The sequence below is a fragment of the Oryza brachyantha genome, chromosome 11 (assembly GCF_000231095.2).
Source record: "Oryza brachyantha chromosome 11, ObraRS2, whole genome shotgun sequence".
Taxonomy (NCBI): Eukaryota; Viridiplantae; Streptophyta; class Magnoliopsida; order Poales; family Poaceae; genus Oryza; species Oryza brachyantha.
This window is the reverse complement of record NC_023173.2, coordinates 10599946-10622778: the sequence shown is the minus strand read 5'-3', so window position 1 is coordinate 10622778 and position 22833 is coordinate 10599946. Positions and strand designations below refer to the sequence as shown.

Genomic DNA, 22833 nt, shown 5'->3' with positions numbered 1-22833 from the left:
TTTGGTGTCATGTTTGGATTTCAAGGAGGCCAAAGGCAGGCAATGCATCATTTCTTTCTTTGCTTTCCGTGCTTAACTCATGTAGAAATTCTGAAAATTAGTCTGAAAATTGATCACTTTCAGACTACAATGTCTGGGTTTAACCTGAAACCTTACTGTCTTGTAACACCATGGCAGTGACAATTATCTGTAACAGAGAGGGAATGGCAATGTGGCATTGTTTGCTAGAACAAACTCTGAATGCAGCAAGTAAACAATTTGCTGTCACCTCTCATTGCTCCTTGCATCCTCTCTGCTCTGCATGTCTCCAGTTGCAATAATTCAAGGGCAGCAAAAGGGCACAAGGAAGGGACCAAGCTTTGTTCTTCCTCCCTACTCTTTTGTGCATCACTCTGTGTCCTCCTTTTCGGAGGCACCTCTCTGTTGCAATGAAGGCTTTTTTCTTTATCACCATCCAGGCCCATCCTCTCTCAGAACTCAGAAGTGAGTGAGTGAGATGAGCTCTGTGCCTGCTGACACTGGCCACTGCTTGCCTGGCCTGGGCAGCAGCATGCTCCTCCTGCCAGCATTATCAATGGTGTTGGGCTTTTAAGACGCCCTGCTAATCTGCATTTTGCAGGAATTGTGCTAACTCCTGGACTCCAATTACACAATCATGTGTTTGTGGAGTACATGCAGTTGGATCCTTGGATATTTGATTTGCTCAAAGTGACATAAAAGGACATGTTTTGTTTACCTGATGAAGTAGGTTAGTGGATATTTTAATCTCCTAATGCGGGTGTACCCCCAACAAATTATCTATCTACCAAATATTTACATCGGTTAGCACCATATATTGTTGAAAGAAATTTGTAGGAGCTGCCAAGGCGTTTCTATGGAATTTAATGAAGAGGTAACATTTTCTTAAAAAATATATATAGTTTTAAAATGAACATTATGATTTAAGATATATAAAACTAATAGTTCTGACAAAACAATGGTATTCTCTCTCTGTTTTTTTTTTCAAATTTAATCGTCGTTTTCCATAGGAAATATATTAGGTAATATAGGCCATCGAAATGTTAGGGGGTGATCTTTTGGCTTTTTTAGGAAAAAAACAAAACGATATATTGGTAAACGAAAATTAACTAATGACTATGACTTTTATATACATATAAGTTCCCACGATGTAAAAGCCAAGACTAAAAAATAAATCATGATTAAAAAAAATCCAAAATTAACTTCAAATTTAAAGTTAAAAATTTAAATTTTTGACTTTGAGCGTAAGTAGAATCAAAAAAAGGGCGTAGATCTATAGAATAGCATCGTTGAAGTTCCGTTTAATCCTCATATCGTCTCCGATGGTAAAAATCTGTCTTGTGCTGCCGTATTTCATCAAATTAGGCCCAAAACTCCATCGTACACTATCTTTTAGGTTTCCAGCCTTGCAGTGATTTGATCAAATTTCATAAGATCACAAGAATAGTTTCACTACAAGGAATGTTGACATTGTGACGGGAGTCGGGAGGATGCATGGATCAACTAAGGAAGTGTAAAGCTTCAAAACAAAAACAAAGTGTACTTCTGTGTAAGTTTATATATAGACCGAAAAAATAGGTCTTGTAATATATGATTGGTTCATCATTTGTCGTAAGGTTATTGATACAAAAGTTTGAAGTGTGCAATGGTAATTACCAAATTATCATAGAAAGGCAGAAAAAGATGTTCTGAAAATGCAAAGTTTTTTGTTGGTTGGTCTATATATATACCAAGGACTACATATTGTGTAGAACTTGTAGCCTAGAAAGTGGCTTTCGGCTAAGGATATTTTGCATAGTGAATTCCATAAGCAGGATGAGTATAATTGATAACGAAGGGAGTTTTCTTACTTCAGCTGCACCAAGTTTGGAATTGTTGTCGTACGTTGCTCTATTTATTAGTGGGTTTTGGTTGATTAGATATACTTGTATGGAGATAGCCGTCCTTATTTGGTTTGTGAGATGTTGGATGTGTGCATCTAGACAAACTGGCCAACTGAGTTCATGTACCTTAGATCATTAGTAATTTCTTATTAATAATTAGTATATTTTGTCATTAGTTATTAATTCCAATTTTAAATTAGTGTTAATTATGGATAATAGATATATTTGTTGTAAATTGACACTAATTACGATAAGATCGATGATGACTAATTTATATTGTTATCTAGTAGGAGTTCAATAGGCTAATTATACCCACTTACATTCATCCAACCAAAAAAACTTAAAATTATTCTATGAATCTAAATAAAAGTAAAACTGGATCACGTCATTTGTTTTTAAGAATATGAAAGACCAACGCAACCCTCGATTGCCGCATATCTACTGTCGACGTAAGGCCAGACAGACTAGTGATATTGTTCACAGGGCCCATCTGTGCGTGTCCTTGACTATGTTGTATAGGAACAGCAGGTACACATGTCCTTATTCAAGGAAAATTCCTTTGCTTTGCCATGGCTGCTCAAAAGTTGATATCTGTCTGTCCGTCATGCTATAGTTGGCAGCACTGAACATTATTGTTTTAATTATTGACCATTGGTAATTTTATTATTGGGATTACTGTAATGTATACTTATTGTGACACATACTTAAGCAATAGTATTTAAAGTTCTGTAACTTTATGAATAGAATAGAGAGGTTAAAGTTTGAGTGGTGGATAGTGATAAGGTAAATGAGAATGGAATAAACGGCGTGCTCATGCGCATAGGTTCTAAATCTAGCATACAGATAATTGAGAGAGCGTGTGCACATTCCTGTGAACGTTTGCGTTACCGTCCATATACCGCATAATGCCGCGGCGCCACGAATTTTTTTTTATCTTTTAAACCTTTTTAATAAATAATTTTATTACTAAACCTCCGAAAAAATATTTTTACCATATGAACCTTTTGACCATCCCACCAGCATAGGCGTCGCGAAATGGCTTGCCACGTCATTTTCGTTGGTGTGGCAGCATTGTCTTGCCACGTCATGCCATGCCGATCAGGCTGCGTGGCAGCGTTGTCTTATCATGTCACCAACACTTGCGTGGCCAAAAGGTTCACTTTTAAAAAATTTTGCCCGATGGTTTAGTAATAAGATTAGCTAAAAAGGTTTATTTAATAAAAAAATTCCGGCACTACGGACCCACGTTTTCCACGTGGTAACCGTGGAAGCCGCAAAAATTGGGACGAATTTGAAAATAAAAAATTCGAATTTAAATCTCGCGAGAAAGGCGGCTTGTCGCGCGGTTTGGCGTGGTTACCGCGTGGTTTTGCACGGGAACCATAGCTAATACTTGCCGGAACAACGCATCAGAACGGCAGAAACTGTGGTTTTATACGAGAACCACAGAGAGAAGAAGATTTAAAAACAAGAAAATATGTGAGATGTCAAATGCAAAAAACTTTAAAAAATCTGAAAAAATACAAGATAAATAGATAAATATTTTGTGACATTTAGAACATGTAGTAGGAAAAACAAGAAAATTTTGACATGACTATTATTAACAAAACTATTATGTATGTACTAACATGCACATTAATTTTCCTCCCTACATATTTTCCATATATTCATTGTTGTATATTTGTATTTTAACATTACGTACCACATATGTCTAGTGCAAATTAATAATGACTCAACAACAAAATATTCTTAACCATCTTCTTACGAAATATCATTTTCAATACGCTATTTCTTAATTTTTTTCCTGAAATTCTTGGTTATGATTTTTAATTACGCCGGACATATACTTTTTCATGAATTTCTTTGATAAAACTATACTACATATCAACCTATACCACATATATTTGTTGATTAAATTCCCATAATTATTTTAAATTATCCTCAAATTTTAAGTCGAAATCAGGCCCGCCCCTCGGCGGAGGCCCGGTTACCCTGCCGATGACTAGCGAAAATACACAGGCTGTGTTCGCTTCATCCTATTATACTAGATATTTCGCACAACCTTTCCGAACTCCTAGATAACTTATATTTTTACAAAAGGTTTCTATACAAAAGTTTATTATCTCACATTTCTAAAATAGATTTTTAATTTTACTAGTAGTAAATTTTATTATTTATACTATTAAATTGTTATAAAAAATTGATAAAGTTGTTAAAGTCTGTTTTTAGTATGAACTATACATAAAACTAGATATTTTCTAAATAATAGAATATAATCAAAGTTCACAGGCTAAAAATAAAGAACGTAGAATTTTTTAAGTACACGTCCTTTCTTTGGTACGAATTATATTTAAAAACCAGTTATTTGTTTAAAAATGGATTATAATCAAAGTTCGCCGGCTAAAAGTAAACTTTATATTTAATTTTATAGTTGAGTTAGTGTTCTAAGGACGGTCTTAATGGGGTCTTTGGTCTAATTGGATTTTTTTTAGCAAGTAAAGAGGCTTCCAAAGAAATTATTGTCACTATTCTGTCTAGAGCCAAAAAATGCTTTTTTTCAATTGCAATTGATTAATTAATTAATGTTTGTAAACCAGCCTGCTAACATATTCTTCGCAGTTGGAACAGTGACCTCGACTACTGGTACCAGCTATTGTACAGGTGGTGGTTATGTGTGCCGCCAGCAAAAATGCATACCCTTGCGGTTGCATAATTAATTTTATCTTTTATATTAGGATTTAGGGCTATATAATAAATCTATCTTGTGTTTTTTATATAAACTGGTTGTCCAATGTGAGATAGTACACATGTAATATCAAATGAATTGAAATATTAACAAGAGAATCCAAATAAAGATTAAATTATTTTGGAAACACAAAGTTATTTATGTTAAGACGAATGAAAAGTACTAAATAAATTTGCAATTTAGTAAATAGCACACATATTAGTTCGAAATACATTTTTCTCGTATGAAATGTCCCTGTTCTCTATTCAAATTGAAGGGAACATTGAAATGTCTTAGTTGATAATTCTTTTGTACTTCTCGTCTCGTGTCATGTATATTTCCTTGTCGAAGAATTCACCATTAACATGATAGATCTTGCTATGAACACAATAATAAAAGTCCCGAACCATATACTCACTCTCCTTGTCGTCAAGCGCTTTGTTATTGTTGTCAAGTCTTCAGGATCTATGTACATGCATTTCATGTAAATTAATCGACAAGTATTAGTTGTACGGGGTGTTTGTGTTCATATATATATATACTACATTTTAAGGGTTGTTGTAGTTAGGGGTGGATAATGTGCCAACTCGGCTCGGCTCGATCTAGCTCATTAAGATAACGAGTTAGCTCGGCTCGTTATCGTAACGAGCTAAAAACCCAGCTCGGCTCGGCTCGTTACAAAGCTCGAGCTGACTTGTTAGGCTCGTGAGCCATGCATGAAAAACAAATTTAAATAATTTTTTAATAGATTATACAAGCAAATTTTTAGTTCAAACATGAAAATCATATGAAATTGTATCTAAATATTAAAGTTTAAACCAACATATCACATGGTGAACCTATGAAGTACTGAACACATGCATTCCGGAGTGGAATCAATGAACGTCGACGAATCGTATGTCTTTGATCTATCTCGTTAGGCTCGCGAGCAGCTCACGAGCTAGCTCGAGCTGGCTCGTTATCTCTAACGAGCTAAAGTGCTAGCTCAGCTCATTAGAAAAATGTCACGAGTCGAGCGAGCTAACGAGCCACGAGCTTTCTGTCCACCCCTAGTCGTAGTATTATCCATTCACCTTTAGAAAGTGCCACACATAATACCTGCATAACACGGTATAGGCAGGGTGGTTTATAACACTTAATAAAGGACAAAACAGTAATACATATATGCTATTTACACAGTATTGCATTAATATTTAATTAATGTGCATCACATAATTACTGGTCATTTGTTGAGGACGAGAAATTTCTTACTATTCGTCTTGACTATTATGTCATTCCCTTAGTAGTATGGGAATGCAGGATAGATAGGGTAATCAACAAAAAAAAATGATATTTATTGCAAGCTATGGTATCAACAAATTAACCCCGTAAATAACTTATTAATCTAAAATGTTGATGAAAGAGTGATAACAAGGCTGTGGGATATCCATTGTGGGTCTAGTACAATGATCTTGCATTGTCTCATGTAAATCGTGACATATGTATGATCTCTACATCAAAATTAATGTTATGATTTTTTTAATTAGAACCATAATGCATAGAATCGAACTTATTCATGTTTGTACGACACCATTATGCATGGTTTCTCTGATTGAACTACTATTGCACGACCTATGTAGGTGCCAACTTTAATTTCGTTCTCTTTTCTTTTTGGAGTTTTGCAATGTGTTTCTCTCTCTCGGTAGCATATTTGCCTTTTAACACCGCGGAATCTCGCTTGATTTCGACGGTGTGTGTTGGCCTTGATATTCGAAGTGGGTTTAATTATGGAACAAGTATTCCCAACTTCAATGCCAGGTATCCCAATTACTATTATTGTATACCATGGGTAATTTGAGTAGATTTAGGTTTAGGAATTGCTTAGCCAAGCTTAGTTCAACTAGTTCATGGGTTATCACTTAACTAATGTCAGTCAATGACAGTCGATGATTATGATTAAATACCTGGTGTTAGTTAATGAAATTAAAATATTGTTTAATGGTGGTTGTGGATACATGGTTTTGAGAGTCATGCCTATGGCTATTAAGGACTGTTCTTGGGAAACTCTATAAGTAATATCTGTACTAACCACAAGTCAGAGTGTGCAACAGTGGTTTGTACTCAGCCTTGCTTAGTTTACCCCCTTAAGCCGGAGTTTGAGTTCGATGGATACGGTCCTCAGGAGTAAGGTCCATCTAGATGTCAAGGATGCCTATGGAGTGGAGTCATCGTCACGTGTTTGAGTTTAGCTAGTATTTCGTTTTTTCTTTTGCGTATTCATTAGACTATTATTTTTATATGTTTTTAAGTCGTAGAACTGTGTATTCAATATTGTCCAAGTATATACTCGGGCTGATTTCTAGACTAAGATTTAATGCATATTATTGTTCAGAAATTGATGTAAATTTCTGGACGTCACATCTCTCTAGTACTTGCTGTTGAACAAGACAAACTGCTCGCCTTGGGCAACGAGGATGAAATTCCTCATGAAGGCCCAAGGCCTTGGGAAGCAATTGAGCCTAGGAGCAATGTTGTTGTTGATGAGAAGAAGGAAGAAAGGGCCATGGCTATCTTTCTGTCAGGAGGTAAGCGATGTGACATTGATGCATGCATGTGGATCAGCCAAAGACACTACCTTAGAGGTGTGGAACACTCTCCGCACCATGCACATGGGAGCTGATCGTGTCAAGGAGGCAAAGATCGAGATGCTTTCCAGGGAGATTGAAAACCTTCACATGAGCGACACGGAATCAGTGGATGATTCCATGTCAAAAATTACTTTATTAGTTGCTCAAATGCAGGCACTTGGAGAAAAGGTAGAAGAGAATAACCTCATCAAGAGACTGCTACGTGTTGTCTCCGACAAGTATGACAATATTGTGACGATGATTGAGTACTTCGGCAATGTCAACAACGTAACCTTTAAGGAGGTTGTTGGTTCTCTCCAGTTGTAGGAGGAGCGTACGAAGCATCGCCGACATAGCAATGGGGATCATGAGCATCTCCTTCTCACTCGAGCCTAGTGGGAAGATCGCTCGCCAGCGCGAGAAAGTGGTGGTCGTGATTCTAAGCCGAAGCACGATAAAAGCCACATCAAGTGCTTCCACTTACCTATATATATATATATAGTTGCTTGAATTTTTAATTCCACTAATGCTTGGGTATTTTTTTATTTAAAGTCCAATGATACATGTCATGGTGAAGATGGTGACAAGGAAAGTGAATGTTTGGAGGATGATGACATGGTTCTAACGGATAATTGAAAGAAATGCTTGTCCATTTAATTTCCAAGTTGCATTTTATTATGACTGTAATGTACTAGTTCATCCTTGTTGCACAATTGGATGAATTAATTATGTAATGAACTAAGTATGTGATGTGATTTAGTGAGTGGATGAACTACTTTTGTACTATGTTTGTGATGTGGGTTAGTTCAGTGAGATAATGAGCTATTGTATTTTGTGTTGTGGACTTGGTACTTGGCAATTTGGCTTGATAGTGGTCTAGTGGTACACCGGTACTATATGTTTCTATGAATGTGGCTATCTAAAATGTAACGGTAGTTGCGGCTGTGAGTCAGAGAAATGAAATGAGGTATTGTCCACTTTTATTCTACAATATAAATATGAGTCATGAATCTTTCTTCTTGTGATGTGGAATTTTAGCATTTATGATTGAAAAGTAGATATGTTGTTTTGGAACAGATTTGCACTAATTGAGGTATTTTTTACATTACAGTGTATTTTTTATACTGTATTCGGTTCGCTCCGTTATTGTTTTTGATGTTACCCGATTTCGTTTTCATATCCGGGGTTTTCAGTTTGGGCCACTCCATTATCCCTCTCCATTATCATTTTCGATGTTACCCAATTCTGTTTTCGTATCCGGGGTTTCCAGTTTGGTCCACTCCATTGTCGTTTTCAATGTTACCCAATTTCGTACAGAAACGGTAGAGTTGGTTTCCATCCGTTTTCATCCCTAGTCGGGTGAGATCCGACCCATTTTCAACATGAACTATGCATGCTCTAAGTGTATGTTATGACCTCAACGCCGATAAACTTTTCGTCGATTTGTCAAGGAGAAACAAAGAAACTAGAGAGGAAGAGACGCTAGAAGATTCTAGAAGAAGAACAGGGAAATCAAGTTCAGGCAAATAGAAAGCTCATTTCTTCTAATCTGTTTCTACACACTGCAATTCACAGGGATTTTATATCCCTTTCTCACACACAAACACCCTCAGGGTCCCAGTTGTCAAGCTAAACCTCTTACATCATAAAATGTATTCCACGATTTGCTCCTACTGCACCTGGCTTAATGAAGACATGGAGAGATCCACCTTTTCTACACTGAATCCAACCATTTACCTTGCTGATCCAGCTTAAGATCAATCCTCTCCAATTGTTTACCGATCCCCTCAACGCCTTCAACCTTGGCGGACAGAGCATCTAGCACCTCCTTAATACGTTCTTCCATCGTATCCATGGCCTCCACCACCTAACTAACTTGAACATCTTGCTTAGTGGAGCCGTGGCAGCAAGTTTTGTTGACCAAATCAAACCAAGCATGAGATGATCAGCGATTCCTGCGAATGAAGACTCCAAACCCTACTGCTCCAATTGAGCATTCCACCCTGACAAATCGTCAAACTCGGATCGCACCAAAATCTAATACCAAGTTTTTCCGGGCGAACTTTCCAGTCGATTCATCAAGGAGAAACAAAGAAACCAGAGAGGAAGAGAGACACTAGAAGATTCTAGAAGAAGAACAAAGAAAGCAAGTTCAGGGAAGGGGAAAACACATTTCTTCCAATATGTTTCTACACACTGCAGTTCACGCGAATATTGCACCCTCAGGGCCCTACCTGTCCGGCTAAACCTCATATCATTGACATCTTCCCATGTTTATCATATCCAGGCATATCGCTAGATATGACCGTGTAAGAACAGGTATAATAGTAGACTATAAGCAAGCTATAAGTATATTTTAAAAAGATAAGAGAGAAGAGAGAAAAGTAGTAGGCTACTAATTTAGAGCTAGCTACAGAACGGGCTTCAAGACACCGTGTGTATATGACTTATAGGACCATGTGTATGACTTATAGGACCATGTATTTATGTTTTGTAGGTTGCTATTGTATAAGTTGGCTATTAGATTGACTATAGATGAATTAAAGCTAGCAGTTAGCTATACTATTGAACTTACTCTAATGATACTTGTACCTTTTTATAATTATATCATGAAAACATCACTATTTGCTTAAAGAATACAGATAACGATGGATTAATACAACTAGGCTTGTCTATGAAAGCGAGTGCAGTTGTGCCGCAAGGCTATGATAGTTTAATAAACACACTTTAAGGTTGATTAGATCGATTAGACTAAATATGACCAATTAATCGTGTTATTTGGCTACATAGTTGTACTAAAATTTACTCTACTCCGACTCGACGATACGGTACGGATCGGTTCCCGTCTCCATATATATAGCCGATTAAACGGTTGGTACGGCCGACTTTCACAACACTGAAAGAGACTGAACAAACCCAATAAGCTAAGCTAAGAGATTTTCAATGGATTCAGATAACATTTGGAAGCTATTCAAGCTAAGCCAAGTGATCCTGATGGCCTTACACATGTGAAATGAGCTCAAAATATGAACTCCTATCAGTACAGTTGCAAGACATAAGAATTTTCAGCAAAGCGTTAACTGCAGATTGATAGTATTAATAATGCAGATAATAGGTTCAGCAGTTCTGACCACATCAGTTGTTTTTTTCCTGGAGAGACCATAACTAACTAAACATGCATACGAACCCCCATCAGAACTCCAAAATACTTACAACCAACAGAATATAAAAGCAGAGCATTGCAGGCAGATTAAGATCTAAGCAGCAAGACATCACGGTCTTGATGCTTCTCTCTACTCGAACGTCCACTGGTTCTCCCTGCGAATCTCCTCTTCTTCCTCAGGGGTGAAGTCGTTCTTGATGTTGAAGGTCTTGCGGATCTCCTCAGGAGTCTTGCCCTTAATCATGTCAGCAACAGTTTGGCAAGTAAGGTCCAGGAAACCCTTGATGTTGAGGTAGTTTGCAACCTGCAAAATTTGACAATCAAACAAATATGGTATCAGAAACAACAGTTACTATCACTAAACTGCTGAAGTACAAATCCATATTAGCCCAAAATACACCATTGATAGTCCTGCATATCTCAACATATAGAAATAAAAAAGAAGCACATGTACACAACCAACTCATAACAGTAACTAGAAACAAACTCTTAAAAAAAGATTATAAGCAACAGGGCAAACTGGGTCCTATCTGCTGTCAGCAAGTTCAATGTATTGCAGCATGCGTTTTATCTGGCTGTCAGTCTGTAACAAAGAGAAGCAGAATATAGAAAGGTGTAAATGGCACCATGGGAAGAGAAACAGAAAATAAAGTTGGCAATATCAAAGACATGAAAAATCTTCATAAGGGTTATCTGGCAATGAAGGCTACCACCACAAGCCCTAATTATTTGAATTTGTCAACTCTCGAGATCACACCACCACAAGCGCTATGGTAACAACTACCCAATAGATTGGCATATTTAAATTATATATTTTAAAATTGTTTGAACTTTGATTTCATATTGGCGTGGGCAAAAGGTTTGTTTTAAAAAGTAAAGCTTTGAGGCTTAATTTTTAAAAATTAACTGAAGATAATAAATACTAAAAAAAATACTTACTACATCCGTTACAAGTATAAATATTTCTAGGATTTGAATCTTATATCATAACATAAGCACTTTGACACCATTCACCACATTATTTATCATTATTTACTGAAGTAGACTAGAATATTTCATTCTCAACCTTAGTTTCTGCTAAACAACATAAAAATAATTACATTTTAGTACCAAATTACTCCCTTCACTTTTATTTGACTGCATTAACTTTTAGGTGTACATTTGACTATTCATTTTATTTAAAACTTATTCATAATTGTTAATTATTTTATTGTGATTTAATTTATTACGAAAGTCATTTTAACCATGACCTATAATTTTACATATTTACACAAAAATATTAAATAAGATGAACAGTTAAGTGCATATTAAAAAATAAACAACATCCAATAAAAAATCTAAAAGAGTAGTATACCCTCCGTTCTAAAATATAAGCATTTGTTTCATTTAAAATTATCACACGGTATAAGCATTTATTCCCATAATTAAATTATTTCGATGATTACAAAGCCAATTACATACGTAGAAAGGAAAGAAAGGAAGTGTAATTCAAACCAAAAATTAACCGCTAAAATAGCTTGAAATTTCTTTTAATATATGTTTAGTCTATACCAAATAACGGAAAATGTTTATATTTTGAAGTAAGGCAGACGAAAAAAAAGAAAAAGTCGTTTGTCGCGATGGCACGGCGAGTGTCGAGCGTGTACGGCCACCACGTGTCCGTCCATCTCCACCAGTCGACGCGAGAGAGAAGAGAAGAGAAGAGAAGAGAAGAGAGAAGCCACACCACTGCTTCTGTTCTGCCTGCTGCTGACTGCACACCACGTTATCCGGCTCTTATCCCCTCTCCTCCCCACCCACCCAGCCGCTCCGCTCCTCCCCACCATGGCGGCCCTCCGCCCCCGTGCCGCCGCCGCCGACTGCGGCGTGCCGCGGCCGGTCTACGTCCGCCGCCGCGGCTCTTCCTCGACGCGAGGACCCTTGTTGCCCTTCCGCTGGAAGCTGAAGGTTCTTTCTGCTCCCCTTTTCAGCTTCCGTTTTACCGCTGTGCCTGCATAGCTTGTTATTTGGGTCTACCCAACTATGGTGATTTGAGATGAGGTGTACAAAGCTCTTGCTATGTGGCAGTCCTTTCCCTTTTGTTTTGGGAACTAGGATATCTATCTATTATTTGCTTCCCGCTGTATATTGTACGACTTTATTGCTCTGTCTATATTCATGAATGAATGTATGGGGTGTTAGCTTAGAAAACAACGTATTTATAAACGAAAAATAATTTGTGAATAAAACTTTAATATTCTTATTCTTAGCGATCTAAAAGTCAATGCTAAAAAATAAACTTCGGTGAAAAAACCCTCAAAATCAACTTCAAATTTAAGTTTTAAAATTCAAATTTTGTCTTCTAATCATAAGCACAAGCGAAAACATAGGGAGGGGGGGAGGGTGGTGCATATGTTTTGTATATTGGCATCCATATGAATTTAGATATGGCTACAAAGTCTTGCAATATGGAACGAATGTAGTATTATATACAAAAAAAGGCACCACATTCGCTCTGGTTGCTATAAATTACCATGTTAATCTAGCAAAAAGATAAGGAGTTGAACTGTTTGATCATAGAGGTTTAGATTATAACGGTGTAGATATATTAATACAGTCATATAAAGTATAAAGTTGTATGTGAAAACCAAATTTGTATAGATAGAGGCTAAGATATGAAATCCAAGTCTAAAAAAGTACAGTTACATCCATATAAATAGAATTTAAATAGAAGCAAGGAATTGTATATGAGATCCAAATCTACATAGGTAGAAGCTAAGATTTATAAATGTAATCCAAATTTATTTTGCAATTGTATCTATAAAAATAGAATTTAAGAGTTCTATATCAAATATATATTTATTTTAATTAAAAATAGAATTTAAGAATTGCACATCAAATATATCTCTATTTCAATTTTCTAGCTCTGCGCAATATTGAGTGGGGAATCCCCTAGTTTGCTTAAATACGCCCACAGTAACATACCAGACTTTTGCCAAAATGGAACTGAAGCTCTTTGTTTGAACTGAGATGCGTGCAACAAAATTTTCTACTGTATGTATGCCTGTTGCTCTTGGGTTTTATAGCTTCTGCGATTCTATCCTCTATTTTGTTAAAGCAAAGCTCTTACATTGGTCTATTTTAATGTGTTAATTATCATTTTTTGTTTATCTTGTGTTTCTTCCTACTGAACTTCTCTCATATTTGTCAGTATCCATTGCACTGTCAAAAATTGTTTTCAGAAAAGATATTTGAAAAGTTCAACAGTCAGTCAGTCACAGCCATACATAAATCTTTGATTCTTACAGACTTTAATTATGGTTTATTCTCTCTACACTAGTTTTAATCTAGTCATTGTGTTATTGATTTGCGTGTTATGAACTTGTTTTTATATATTTATTTTTCATTTGGAATGTTATCATGACAATTGCTGCCATATTGACTTTGCAACACAGGGAAGTATGTTGAATTGGAAATCTAAGTGCAGTACCAGAAGTCTACTGACTACAGTTGCTGGTGCAAAGCCTGATGAGTCTGAATTTGAAAGTGTTGATGCACCCCTTGAACCCCAAACGTGGGAAGGAAGCTTCTTGTGTGGTTTGTTAAAGAACCAGCCACAAGTACTCCCAGTTGCCGCAGCAAAGCAGCTTCAAGAGCTGTCTAGTCAAAGAAAGGACACATTGATCCGCTGGGAACATAGTATTGGTTCCCCTGAGGACTGCCTTCACAGGTTAGTTACAGATGTCCTTTGTCAAAAATGTTTAGTGGTCTCAGGAGGTTGACGTGCTGCTCTCTTTTTCCCCTTTCAACTTCTCTGTTATATTTCAAGTGTTACTTATATTAATTAAGAGTATTAAATAGAGCACACACTGTTCCTTTGTAATCGAATAAAAACACAATTAGTTCGAGATGGCGTTCTATTTCGTTGTGCTGATGAAAGACAACAATTAGGATTTACCTCTTCAGTCCATAAGCTAACTGTTATTTGAACACATGTTAGATTAGAAAACTCTCAATTAATAGGGAAATATATAGCATGCGAATTCTGTAGGTTGCAAGTAAGGTTTAAAATTAGAAAAGCCAGCTCCAAAGGTTAAATGATGGGAGATAACTTGGATCTCTAATAGCTTAGCTAGTCTTTTTATATGAATCATATAGGAGCATTGCTTATAAAGTACTCCCTCTGTTCCAAACTATAAGTATTTCTAGGTTGTTTAGTAAGGATTAAGGTTGAGAAGAAAAGATCATAGTGCCCCTTAATAAATGATGAATGGATGGGGTTGGGATAAAATGTGAAGAATTTTGAGAAAGAAGTGATTGATTGCTTATATTGTGGGACAAGATTCAAATCTGGGGTTCTAGTTGATGCTGCATCTTTAATCAGGTCATCTATGTTTGGCACTAAAAAGTCTATTGCTTACTCTTTTCTGTTTATATTGTATTTGCATCTGAATAATTAATTTATTTGTTGGAACTTCTAAACATAGGCGGATTGCTGAAATGAAGGACCAAGAGTGCCAGACTGCTATTGAAGATATCATGTACACTTTGATTGTTTATAAATTTTTCAAGATTGAAGTTCCATTGGTTCCAAATCTATCAAAGCTAATCAGCAATAGAAGGCTACAAATATGGCCAACAAGAGAGACAGAACTGGAATCAATTCATGGACCTGAAACACTAGGTTTAATTAGGGAGCACTTGACCAGTATTATCAGATGGGTACACAGAAATGGTCCCAAGATCAATCACTCAACACTTCGAATCAAAAGACTGCAATTTAGTCGGATTTATTCTGCTTCAATAATGTATGGATACTTTCTCAAATCTGTCACTACAAGGCATCGTCTGGAGCTTATTCTTGCTCGGTCACAAGAATTTTGCCCACCAATTCAGTTTCTTAGTGCACAATTTAATATTACCCAGAAACAAGAACAGGAAGAGGCCATTGGAGGTTCCACAGAAATGTCGTCTTCCTCAAAACCAAGTTCAGTTGTTGATCTGCGTGACTTGAAGAGTTACATGATGGGCTTTGACCCAAAGACATTGGAGTTGTGTGCAAGGCTGCGCTCATGTGAAGCTTCGAATCTCATTGAAAAGCACAGTTGGGCACTGTTCAGAGGAAGCATGAAAGATTTCCTGGAGCCTGACGAGGCAGTCATACTTGATCCATCATCCCTAAAAAGATTGCTGCTTGAAGCCATTGCATTTGGCTCCTTTCTTTGGGATGTTGAGGATTACGTCGACGAGATTTACAAGTTGCATGACAGCTGAAAAATGATTTGCAGGAAATTCCTGAAGCCTTGTAAATATTCCTGAATCTTGTATATATGATTAGAGATTCAGCTTTTTGTCCATGTAAATCTTCCTATCAAAATCATGTAGGTTCAAGCATGCCAGATTGCCAGGGTGCTGAATGGCCGCCGTAATTTCTTATACAATGGTTTTGGTACAATGTCTAGAGCCAGGTACACTTCATACCCGTGTTTGTTTCATCAGGAATATCCAAGTGCAGCTATTCATTTTTGACATGGGTAGTTCTTGCGTACAACTGAAGTTTATCTCGATGTAATTGGTCCAAAGTTTGAACCATTTAGGGGTTGTTTAGTTTGCAATTTTTTTTTTCAAAAACATTACATCAAGTTTTTGAACACACATTTAAAGTATTAAATATAGTCTAATTATAAAATAAATTTCAGATTCCGCCTGTAAACCGTAAACCACGAGACGAATCTTTTCAGTCTAATTAATCTGTCATTAGCATATTTTGGTTACTGTAGCATTTATGGTTAATCATGCATTAATTAGTCTTAAAAAATTTGTTCCGTGATTTCTTACATAACTGTGTAATTAGTTTTTTGGTTTATCTACGTTTAATGTTTTATTTAGACGTCCAAAGATTCGATGTGATGATTCTGTTGAAACTTTTTAGGAACTAAACAAGGGCTTAATATGCCTATGCCTGTGACTTCTGATAACACCTGATATTACTTCAGAAGTGTTTGGATTGGACCCAGAAAAATATATAAAACTTGAACTGAATTCTTGCTCAGAGTTGCACCAAGCAGCGTCAGTGCTGGCAACTGGACAACTTTCCCGCGTGACCACATGAGCGACAAGGACTCATGATAGCTCATGAGAGAAGGATATGCTCCTCTGGTGCAAACAGACGGTCGAGATCTGAGCCTCCGTGAAACCCAACCCTAGCCCTGCGCCCAATCATCCAACCAAATTTCACGAAACCAAGAATCTCAAATGAGTTCCATCACAAGAATGAAAGAAACAAATTGTCACAAGAATGAAGGGAAGAAATTGGCCATGATTTTTCCAAACATGTTCAGAGCTCCCCAAGGCCATTATAACCAAATGGTAAGGCCTTGTGTAGTTTTCAAAATTTTTTTCAAAGATATCACATCGAATTTTTAGACACCTAAATAAAGCATTAAACATATATAAACAAAAAAACTAATTACACAGTTATGGAAGAAATCTTGAGACGAATCTTTTAAGTCTAATTAGCTCATGATTAGTCATAAGTGCTACAGTAACCAACATATGCTAATGACGGATTAAATAGGCTTAAAAGATTCGTCTCGTGGTATCTAGGCTAGCCATGAAATTCTTTTTTTATTCATGTCCGAAAACATATACGACATCTAGTCAAACATAACATTTAACGTGTCACCTCTAAAAATTTTCTCAATCAAAACAACAGCTGAACTCATGAACCTGAAAACACTGAACCACTCTCCTTTGATATCTGCCTCCCTCCATTGGTTGTACAGCTCCAGAAAGGACACGATGGCAGGTGCCTACAACTGGCTGTCTGGCACTGCATTAAATGCACCTCCTCCACTCACTCACTCACACAACACTGCCTCCTCCTCCATCAAGGAAGGAGTACATACAGAATACAGATCCAGAGCCAGAGAGAAGAGAGAGACTAGATGAGATGAGACCCTGAGTGAGAGAGAAGAAGCAAAGGAGGAAGAAAAGATCTCTCAGCCTCCTCCACAATGCCATCATCAACCAAGCTTTTCTTGCTCCTCCCATCACTGCTGCTGCTGCTGCTCCTCCTCCTGGGTAAGCATGGAGTCCACTGCCTGAAGAGCCTGGAGATGGACATGGGGATGAAGATGGAGTTTGAGATGGATTCAGAGGCTCACACCAGGATGCTGTGGGAGGCAAGAAGCAGCAGCAGCAGCAGCAGCAACAGGAGGTACATCAGCTATGATGCACTGAGGAGTGATGTGGTGCCATGCTCAAGGCAAGGTGTGCCCTACTACAACTGCAGGATCACGACCACTGCCAACCCTTACACCAGGGGCTGTGAGAGCATCACCAGGTGCAGGGATGTAGATCCATGATAGCCTCCTGCTGCTGCTGGTTGCTGGATCAGCTGGCCATGAGTGGAAGGAGTGGCTGGCTTGGCTACCTGAGATGCAAATCTTGTTTTTTTTTTCCCTCTTCTCTTCTGTTCTTTCTTCTTTCTGTTTTGCACTTGGTGAATCAGTAGGTGATTCATGGATGATTTTTACATGTTCAAGATGTCTCCTTAAATTATTTTTATGTTTTCTTCTTCTGCTGCTTCTTCACCTTGCTCTTATGCTTAGGTGAATACTATCTGGCATGTATATGTAAGATTTGGTTGCAAGCTATATATTATAAGGAAGCTTGGATCAGGAGAGGGGTGTGTGTGTGCTTGAAATTGTCAGCATTGCTAAGATTTAATTGCTGAACGATGCTTTGAGTTGACATGAAAAATGAACTCCTTTTCTTCCTTGTACTTACTATAAGTTGGTAGGCAATTGAGCACATTGAATCCACTCAGATGCTCATCTTTTACAGCATTGTGATAAATCCTGCTTTGTAGTGTGATTTCTCCTCTTTTTCTTGGTGAGGACATTATCAGTTTGTCTGTTTATGGATATCACCTTCCGAATATCCTGAATTGTGCAAAAGAGAAGGATACAGGTATGAACCAATTCAGCAAACACTCTTAATAGATTATCAATGAGCTTTACTCTGAAGTATGTTATTCATTTTTAATACTGTAACTACAAACAAGAGAGACCACATGGATAAATTCATAGTAATTTTATTCAAAGGAGATTATTATAATGTTTCTTTCAAGAACAGAGATTTTGGTGATTATCAAAAGAGACCATCTGCTGACCTGTAGTCAGCTATCAATCACATGGATGCACCGACACAAATGTCATCCATTTCTTCCCAACGGGCCTGTGCACTCCCCAAAATAGTGCACTGATCGACAAGAAATTGACTGTTGTACAGTGCGTTTGCATCTCAAGTCAATGAGGAACTGTTGAGTGTCTCGCTGGATTTTCGTTTCCGAATTCCTGTGAAAACTGAGCTGGTTTTCGTGAGAAAACCTGCTTTCATTGGAGGCGGCACGAGACTTTGGTGTCCGTTTTGGTAGAAGCCAGGAGTATTATATTACTCCACAATATATCATTTAGTTCATGCAGTGTAACCTTATTTTAGTTTTTTTGCAAGAGAAAAATATCTCATTATCAGATGATATTTGTATGTGAGGGACTTCTATTTAGATCACGAATACAAATCTGGCCTTTATACTACACAGCCAATGTGAGGGACTTTGGGTTGTAGGTTTCTTTTTAGGAAGCAGTTTTTTAGCACATGGGTGGATGTTTACCTGTTGTTTGCATGTTATCTAAATAGTCATTAAAAAATATATAAAAAATTAATAAGATAGATAAATATGAATTATATCACTCCATAAACATGCAAGTTCAAATTCAACTTATAGAAGTTGTAGCAAAAATAACAAAAACAATTATGAATATATGTATACTTGGTTTCAGTTTTGTTTTTTTTTACAACTTATAAAAGTTGAATTTAAACTTGCATGTTCGTGGAGTGATATAACTCACATTAATCTATTTTATCAATTTTTTCATATTTTTTATGATTATTTACATAGAATGCAAGCACACGGGTGGACAAAATGTTTTCCTTTCTTTTTGCAGAATTTTGTATGATTGGAAAATGTCTTATGTGTTTTGGAAGAATTCAAGCATGGATTCCAAATTCCAGTGCACTTTCTTCTTCTTTATATAGCAATATCTAATAGCAAGATTCGTGTATATTTTTTCTACAAGAATAAATACTCGGGCTGCCCAAGAAAACAGGTGTAGATACAATCCCTTCCTTGAGGCCAATCAGTTTAATCCATTCCTTCGGAAAGCTTGTCTCCAAGATTCTAGCGAACACGTTAGCCCCTAAACTACAATTACTGGTCTCACAAAACAAAGAGTGTTTTCATCAAAGCTAGGGATGAAAACGGTTCGGAATAATCTAAGTAAGACTTAAACCCTAACGACAATTATGACTATTTGTAAATATTTAAGAGTTACAGATGTTGGACATAGCATGGGCTGGCCGAATAGGAATCTATTATAAGGCCTAAAGCCCAAACAGGTTTGGAGTAGAAGGGATATGTGATTTGTTTTTTAGATTTTGGATAGTTCAAAAGAAATTTTGACGTGGGACAAAAACCAACTAAAAGTAAATTTCATAAGTTTTCCAGCAGTACATATGGTCCTGAGAAACCTTCTTGTTTTGCAACAAAGTCAGTTTGAAATTGACGCTGTCAGGAGGCCCGAACCAGCGAATAACAATTAGTTTGTACTTGACAGCTTTTATTCTACGCTTATTCACATGCTGCTCTCCATAGCATTCCTCTATTTCTTTAATGTCAATCAAATCATCACAAGTATTAAATGGGACGACACCCTTACATATATTTGTATGTAAACTTAAGAACACATTTTACCTGTCGATTAAGTTGTTGGGCATGTGCCTAAGTTATCGGTCCTTGTATCATCGGTTCACTAGCTTGTGGCATGTTTATATCTCAAGTAGATATGACCTCACCACTACAATTACAAAAAAAAAAACCATGGAAGGATGAACATCAAAATCAATATGCCAAATCTAAGGTCAAAACCACCAATCCAAACATTTCAACAAGAGTAAATTGCATTAGCGGTATACGAGCGAGTATAATTTAGTAGATGAACTTATATATCACTCCTTTTGGTATAGGGCATCCACACCAAGAACGAATGGAGAACAAATGGGGCATCCAAACCAAGAACTTATAAAACAGCCTCATCTTTTCGCTTCTTTTTTACTTATAAGCCAAAATTTGAATTTTTAACTTCAAATTTAGAGTTGATTGAGGTTTTTTTATTATAATTTATTTTTCTAGTCCTGACTTTTAGATCATTAATAACACGTATATAAAAGTTTTATTCACAAATTATATTTATGAATATGTCATTTGGCTTTTCCCGACGAAAGCCAAACAATCACCCCAAATATGGCTCTTGAGTGCTTAGCATGCCACGTTAGCACGCACTTGATAAGATGCTACATAGAAATGTTAAATAAAGCACGCTGGTTATACGGATAAAGGCATATGAAAACGGAAATGCTACGGAACCCAACGGTATAGCTTTCTTCTTTATGAATTTCTATACCAGCGTATAATACGAAATGTCTATGCACTGTGTTGTCTCATTCTGCTCTTGCTTCGCTGCATGCGTACGATCGATCGAGAGGATGGGGTCAAGGATGGTGATGACAACGCATCAATATGATCGATACGATCTATCGAGAGGATGTCTCATCTGCTGTGCTGTGGTGTCGGCGGCAACTACGGTGGCTGCGACGGCGGCAACGACGACGACACCAGCAGTGGTGACGACGACGACAACGATGGCCGGGAAAAGCCGGCGGCGACGACGAGGACGAGGACTCATCGGTTTTTTGGGCGATACCAACCAAGTATCAGATGTTACCGTACTGATATCACCTGTTACTAGTGCGGTATCAGATCTAATACCGATGAGGTATCGTGTTTGATACCTCGTCGGAATCATCCCGTTTCCAGTATTAGATCTGATACTGATGATGTACCGTATTTGATACCTCATGAAAATCACCCCGTTGCAGTATCAGATCTGGTATCATGAGATATTATGTTTGATACCTCATCAAAATCACTCTGTTTCTAGTATCGGATCTGATATCAGTAAGGAATTGTGTTTGATATCTTGTCAGAATTATTTTGTTTCTAGTATCGGATCTGATACCGACGATATATCGTGTTTGATACCTCATCGGTATCATCCTATTTTCAAAACAGGATCCCGTGGGGTAGCAACCCCTATATAAAAAACCAAGAAATCATATTGGGATGGGTCCAAATTTTAAATTTTTAATCTTAAATTTAAATTTAGAGTTGAGTTTTGAGTTTTTCATGATAGTTTATTTTTCAGCATTTGCTTTAAAAATATTAAAAACATGTATATAAAATATGTATTCATAAATTATTTTTTATTTGTTTAGCCATTTTTAGAGAAGATGCCAAACGATGAAGGCCATATCATGTCTCATGTCCTCTTTATATGCGCACGGTGTCATAATCAGCATCCAACTTGGTGTAAGATCAAGATGTCGACTAGAGAGGGGTGAATAGTCGATTAAAAAATTAAATCATCTCTAATCAAAACTGACCTAAGTTGCTAGGCTTGAAGGTGAGCAAGACTACACAAGCAACTAAGTTAAGTTTTGCAATCCTAGGGTGACAGTGGCTCAATTATATCACTAGGAAAGTAAATCACACCTCCTAAGTCTAGTTTTGCAATCCTAGGGTGAAATGATCATAAGTATATCTCTAAAAATGTAAATTACACAAATGTAAATGTGATAAGCAAGTGAGACAATGAGACCAGCAATTTTTTACCGAGGTTTGGAAACTCGCAGGTTTCCTACTCCACGGTGAGGCGAGCCCAACTCTATCGCTCAACCACAAAGCCACCGCATGCCCCCTTCGTCAAGGGGTGGGCAAAGCGGGAGCAGGCCCAAGGAGAGGACTACCCAAGCCTCGATCACTAGAGTTGTTCTTCCTTCACTCCGGAGATGGCGAACGCCGAGCCACTCACAAGCCGACGCCGGGCCTCTTCCACAACTTCTTGGAGAGATCACAAGGTAACTCCTCCACAAGCTGTCTAGGAGGCGGCAACCTCCAAAAGTAACAAGCGATGACCCAGCGTGGAGATAATCAAGTGCCACACTAGCTCTACAATGAAGCAATGCACTTGATTGTTGGCTAGAACTCCCTCAAACACACTAAATGGATGAACCCTAAGCTCAAATGAGTGTGAAAGAGATGCAAGGGGTGTGAGCAAATGAAATGACAGCCAAGGGAGCTCCCTTACTGCTGGTGGGGGGTATTTATACCCCCACCAACAAAATCTAGCCGTTGGGTCTGACCGGAGGTATGCGGCCGGTCAGACCGTGCTACTGCACAACAGCTAGAAAACTAGCCGTTGGAGCTCTAACAAGTGATGTCAGGGGCCTGGCCGGTCAGACCGAAGTTGAGTGGCCGGTCAGACTGACCACAGCTCG

General features: G+C 37.4%; 2 protein-coding genes across 2 annotated transcripts; both read left to right on the top strand.

The window, feature by feature from the left end:
• The first annotated feature begins 12159 nt into the window (after positions 1-12159).
• On the top strand, positions 12160-15841 carry LOC102711023 (UV-B-induced protein At3g17800, chloroplastic-like). The gene is made up of 3 exons (XM_006662864.3): positions 12160-12342; positions 13830-14104; positions 14862-15841. Exons 1-3 carry the CDS (start codon positions 12220-12222, stop codon positions 15646-15648), a joined length of 1185 nt encoding a protein of 394 aa, XP_006662927.2. The 5' UTR covers positions 12160-12219; the 3' UTR covers positions 15649-15841.
• A 1219-nt stretch (positions 15842-17060) lies between these two features.
• Positions 17061-18205, top strand: LOC121055764 (rapid alkalinization factor 23-like). Its single transcript, XM_040528903.1, has one exon. It carries the CDS (start codon positions 17391-17393, stop codon positions 17739-17741), a length of 351 nt encoding a protein of 116 aa, XP_040384837.1. The 5' UTR covers positions 17061-17390; the 3' UTR covers positions 17742-18205.
• The last annotated feature ends 4628 nt before the right edge of the window (positions 18206-22833 follow it).